A 6000-nucleotide genomic window follows, 5' to 3' on the forward strand; every position below is an offset into this window, starting at 1 on the left:
TCCCACTATTGCTCTACGTCATACGATCAACAATTAGTGGGAAGGGTTGATTGATATAACGTAGATAAACATTGGGGAGGGTTGATTGGTATAACGTAGAATAATAGTGGGAAGGGTTGATTGATTTAACGTAGAGCATTAGTGGGAAGGGTTGATTGATATAACGACATACCCACTATTGCTCTACTATCAATCAAGCCTTCTCACTATTGATTTGCTCTATCAATCAAGCCTTCCCTATTGCTCTACGTCATACGATCAACCATTCCCACTATTGCTCTACGTTATATCAATCAACCCTTCCCACTATTATTCTACGTTATACCAATCAACCCTCCCCACTATTGCTCTACGTTATATCAATCAACCCTTCCCACTATTGCTCTACGCTATATCAAACTGGCTAGAACATACATCTAAATGTTTATAACTAAGGCATTAAGAAAGCTAACATTAATTATACCACAATCTTTTTTCTTTGGTTTAACACCTTTGTCGTCTATTAATCGGCTTTCGGTCACAGAATGATTAAGTATTCTGAGAGCTCTTCCTTGTTTTCGATTTAACTATCGTAAGAACGATATAAACAGTCGGTTATTCGAGATTTGGTTGTATCGTATCAGTCCTCTCAAATTGCACATTAACGTCTAGCATCCAGAACTTTCTACTGGACCATCCACAATGCGAAAGTACACAAGAAGTATTGACATCAAAACTGATATAAACATACTAGAAAAATCTATTCGAGTGCAACAAATTCGATCCATCTTGTTAATGAGGACGATCTGCAGCAGTTCCAATAAACAATAGCACTGTGATGGTGGCGGAGCGGCGGACTCAAGTATTCAACCCGGAAGGAAGTGCTGTATTATGCAGAAGAGAGTGCGCTCGCTGTTTGGATAGCTTCCAAGCGAACACTGTACAGAACATGTACTGTAACGGAGGTACGGAGGAGTTGCTCTCTTATTGATCGGTAGCTAACACGGTGGAGTCGTCTTCGAAGACCAGTTTCAACGTTGGAGAACGGAGCGACTAATTTATTATTCTGCACAGTTAGTTGTTAATGAAACCGGACTGCGAGTATAACAGGTTATATTAACGCATGCGCAATATTGAGATGATCCAAACGTTACTTTCCTGCCTCCCCACTTTAATATTGTATACCGAGTTTAACATAGTGACATAAAGTTACTAGTTTATATACTAAGTAACAAGTTGTAGAACCAAAGTGGACAGTGAATTACTTGACGACACTTCAGAAACACAAAGCTTTCTCGTTTCTAAATAGACTTTTCCTTCGGCATACATTAACAGACGGTTTTTGCGTGTTATCGACTGGTTTTCTGACCGGTTGTTTAACCTTGACGATTAGTATTCATACTTGTCAACAAAATAGAGCAGAAATATTCAATACAAACTGTAGCACAAAGTCCCAATAGCCAATAGTTCGTATGAGTCAAAAACTACCCAACCAAAAGACAACGCCTTCTCTCACACACCCTCTGTTGTCTCCCCCCACCCCCCACCCCAGTCATGCCACTCACAATTTACTCTTAGATCAGGTGGTAATCTAATTAGCACCTTCCCCTCGCCAAGCTGACACAGAGGGTGCATGCCGCCATGCACGCGCGGTGGTTCCCCTCCTCCCTAAACCACGCCTCTATCTCTCCCACCAAGATGAAGAGTTGCGCACGAACTTGTCAATAGCTTCTGCGCAGGTTCCTTTGTGTCTTGTTCTGTTATAGTTATAACATGGTATGAAATCTTTAAGCATTGCTTGCAATGTATTTTGTGTGTGTGTTTTTTTTAATTCTGATTGCATTCATCGTTTTATGACACTTTGTAGGTATGGCTAGTGGCTCTTTGTTAATGACAAACAAATAATGACTAATGGAATATAAATTTCAATATACTTGTTTAAGTTTGGTAGTTTTTTCTTTCATTTCATAATAAAATCGTTTTATAAGTGTTACTGTATAAGCCTATTTCAATTTTTTTTATTTAAATTACCCCTTCACACAGGTTTGGCCTTGGTGGTTCCCTTTATTTTCTCTTCAAGCTTTTTTATGTGTTTTATATCATTGTTATTAGCATAATCGGCAGCATTGTACCGGTCAGACTTGGCATTTAGATTAAGTTAAGTTTGGTATTATTGTAATTATTATGTAACTCTTGAAATGCTTGTTTGAGAGAATAAAGGTATTATTATATTATATAGTTCTTCTGTCGAACTCTAGACGATATCTAAGCACTAATGCTACACGATGCCACTGTTGTTGACTTCCAAACTACCTCACGCGTTCTTCAGCGTCCACCTCACCGCGAAACCCAATCAAGACAGCCACAACAAACTCGCCTTCAGGTCAACAGTTTCTGACCTCAGTGGACGATAGATCAGCAGCTAGAACCAGTTCCGGCCAGTCCCGCCCAATGCTAAATCGTCAGCCAATTTGGCCGCGATTAATACAAGGGTGGCCGCAAGGTGTAACGGGAAACACGGCTTTGAACTTTATATATACTACATTATACCTGATGCTCCCATCATTACGTAGGCCTTACTATACTAGGACTCAAGAGGAGTATGAGCCATTATCACAAAATAGTTTATAGACAATAAGTAACATATTTCATCTTTTTCTATTTATAAGTTTCTGTTCATTACAATACTGTTCTATTTTATAATGTTCTACATGAATACAAATTAGGTCTTAGTATTACGTAACTAATTTTGCCCTACTATATTATTTTAGTATTTAAAGTAAGATTAAAACGATTTTCACAATTTGTTTGATTTTAATCATTCTGTTTGTTTTATCCATGCATTGTTCAATTACTTAAGATATTTAAAAAGTCATATGCATAGAAAATGAAACCACTCATTCAACAGTCAAAATAAGACTATACGTATGCATATCTATCGGCTTTCTAAAACTCATATTTGAAAAAATGTTATTTTGTTTAACAAAATATGTGAACATTTATACAACTATACACTTTTTTCCAATTTTGAAATAGGTGTTTATGGGAGTTCATTGAGAGATTTCGCTCTTTAGTACTAATAAACCAGGTATCTTCAAGCTCCACCTTTAACAACTAAAATTAATCTAATCTCCTCAATAAAAGAAAATAATAAGTTAAAATATTACAAAGTGATAAAGAAATATAATTCATTCAAATATGCTTCTGGGTGTAAAATATTGTATAGTACTGTTTTTAGGATCTCTAATACTGGTTGCATCAGAACAAGTAATAATATTTTCAAGAGACATCACCAGATATAGGCAATGTGTATATAACAAAAATGGTTATCTTATCTGCTGCAGAACAATATAGATGCTCCTATTTATAGAGACATAAATAACATGTGATATTGAATAGAAATGGGCAAAATTTAAATTTTGTAAAGTTGTTTTCCTTTTAACAACATTACACCTTATCTTATGTTAATAGATTTTCAGATATAACTTTTTTTTTAGTGACTGAGTCTTTAAATCTCAGTAGTTAATACTTAATACAGTAGTAATGACTTCAATATACTTTATTTGCAGTTTATAAGCACTCAATTATGCAAGCCTTGCTTAAGTTTTTCTTATATATATATATATATATAATTTAACTTCAATAAACGTTGAATAAAAAAAAAATATATATAAAACTTTTCAGCAGCACATCATTACCAAATTACATACTTAAGTAAAAGGAATATATCTTTTGTCCACTAATAAATACTTATTCTGATAATAGTAGAGATAGCTTTATAGTCCAAATTAATACTTCATACTCTTAATTTACTACGACTTAAACTTTATGTGCTTCATAAGAGTAATTATTATAATACAGTGGAACTTGGATAATTCGAATCTCAAGGGGACCAATAAAAAAATTCGAATTATCCAAAAATTCGAATTAAAAAAGTTAAGAATTAAAGGCTTAAAATAATGGCAATTTACATCTTTGCTGAAAACCTTAATTGAAAATAACATGAATGGTTGTAAATGTATGTTTTTCTGTGCATTTCTACCAAGCAAAGTATGGTAAAACAGTGCAAAATTGAATAATGAATTATCTAAAAAATACACAATTGCATTATTTGTTTTTGAATAAAAGAAAATAAGTTGAATGGTGATAAGGAACATTATACAGTAGCCTACAATATTATTTAATTTTTTCGAAAGAAGTCGGAAATCTTCACTTGTTTTCTAAAGTTAAGTCTTTTGGAAGTGACAAAAGATTCTGCCATATTCAATGAATTGAAAATAGACTCACTTACGTCATTTTTACTTTCAAAAATACGTCTAAGTTCCATGATGTGATGTGCTGCTTCGGCCGCACTCGGAACGTTTATTTCCGCCCCAACTGATGACTGGCCGTCTTCGTCACCCGATGCCATGTCGCCATCTTGTTTATTGTTGAGCACTTCAGCGATGATCTCCGCGTCTGTTATCTCACCACATACTGCAACATCTTCATCCACGTTGACAAAATCTTCAAACGAGATGGCAGGGTCAGTAATAACGTCCTCCCAGCCGTCAACTGAAGGTACCGCTTCCGCTATAATGTCGTTGGCTTTTTCGCCGTAGTCCTCCTTTTTTACAAAACCAGCTTTTTTAAATCAATGTTTGATCGTTTCGGACGTTACTTTGTACCAAGCTTTCTTGCACATGCGAGAGGCTTGAAGAATGTCTAACTTTATTTTTAGGGCGTCGCTATCTTCAGTCAGTATGTACTCAACCAATAAACGTCTGTAAAACTGTTTTTGATTTTTTATGATCCCCTGGTCCATTGGCTGGACAACCGAAGTCACGTCTACAAAACAATAGGCGCGGAAGGATAGGGCCGAGCCGGCCGGCCGGGCGGGAGGGTGGCTAGATCTGTGTTCAATGGCCTTGCGCGATTAGAAAGAGTGCAGCGTCTTTTCGCGGGTTCGCTATAAAAAGTTCGAATTATCCAAAATAAACTTCGAATTAACCACGATATTTTTGCATTACTTATATAGAAAATGCTAGGGACCAATATAAATATTCGAATTAAAGAAGATTTCGAATTATAGAAGTTCGAATTAGCCAGGTTCCACTGTATTCCCAAACCATGAAAGGTTAAAAGCAAACATTCTTTAAGCTCAGAGTAAAAGAAATCAAAGCAAACACTCTACAAGGTCAGAGAGAAAGAAATCAAAGTTAACTTACAACTCCTCCCGCTGACGTTGCGACAACACCATTTTCATTTCTCCTGCGTTTGTCCGAGTCTACGAGGGGCGAAATCTACAGCCGAGCGGCCATCACTGCAACAACAACAACACATGTGTTAGGGTGGTCAGTAAAGAGTTACGGAAACACTGTTAACATTGACGAAGATGGAGGTTACATTGGCTTTTCTTAATTAAACCCAAATTAATAACTGTTTACTTTGTAAGGCCTTTCGATAGAAGACAATCTTCTTCAGATACACCACAAAATACCTTTTGATTGAGTGATTGAACAGTAATCATTGTATACAATCTGAGTTAATATTAATAATCTTGGGAGGATCTTTAAATGAATTTGAAATAGGAATTACTGAAACAAATGAGGTAAAGTTATAATTCGATTGACTTTTGGCAGTGAAAACCCAAGATATTTTTTCCAGGATTTTTATTCTATTCATATATTTTACTTACTCCAGAAACTCAATTCTACTACCATATCTTAAGACCTTGAACTCATTTTCGTACTGAAAGGACAGATGACCTAAAATAAACACTAAAAATCTCTTAGAGACCTTCAGAGCAATCTCCAAGTCCTTCTGTTGTGTTCAAGGGGAAAAAAGTGACAGTGAAATCCATAGTTCTGGCCGACTATAAACATTTTATGAATAGCCTATATGTATTATGATCCATGGAGCTACCTTCCTACCCATACTGATGACCAAGACATTTGGTTTCTTTATTTTGTTTGAAAAAAAAAGGAGAAACAGATTCCCCTTTTAAGCCTTATTCTGCGTATCCTCATGGGCCACTGGTTT

At 35.7% G+C, this 6000-nt stretch overlaps 1 protein-coding gene across 1 annotated transcript in view; it reads right to left on the reverse strand.

Moving 5' to 3' along the window:
• Window positions 1-5309, reverse strand: part of LOC124367894 (lissencephaly-1 homolog) — a 53641-nt gene extending 48332 nt beyond the window's left edge. The window contains exon 1 of the mRNA XM_046825088.1: window positions 5187-5309. Within this exon, the coding sequence (XP_046681044.1) occupies window positions 5187-5224 (38 nt within the window). The 5' untranslated portion in view covers window positions 5225-5309. The remainder of the gene's footprint in view (window positions 1-5186) is intronic.
• Window positions 5310-6000: the final 691 nt, after the last annotated feature.

This window comes from Homalodisca vitripennis, chromosome 8, assembly GCF_021130785.1.
Source record: "Homalodisca vitripennis isolate AUS2020 chromosome 8, UT_GWSS_2.1, whole genome shotgun sequence".
NCBI lineage: Eukaryota > Metazoa > Arthropoda > Insecta > Hemiptera > Cicadellidae > Homalodisca > Homalodisca vitripennis.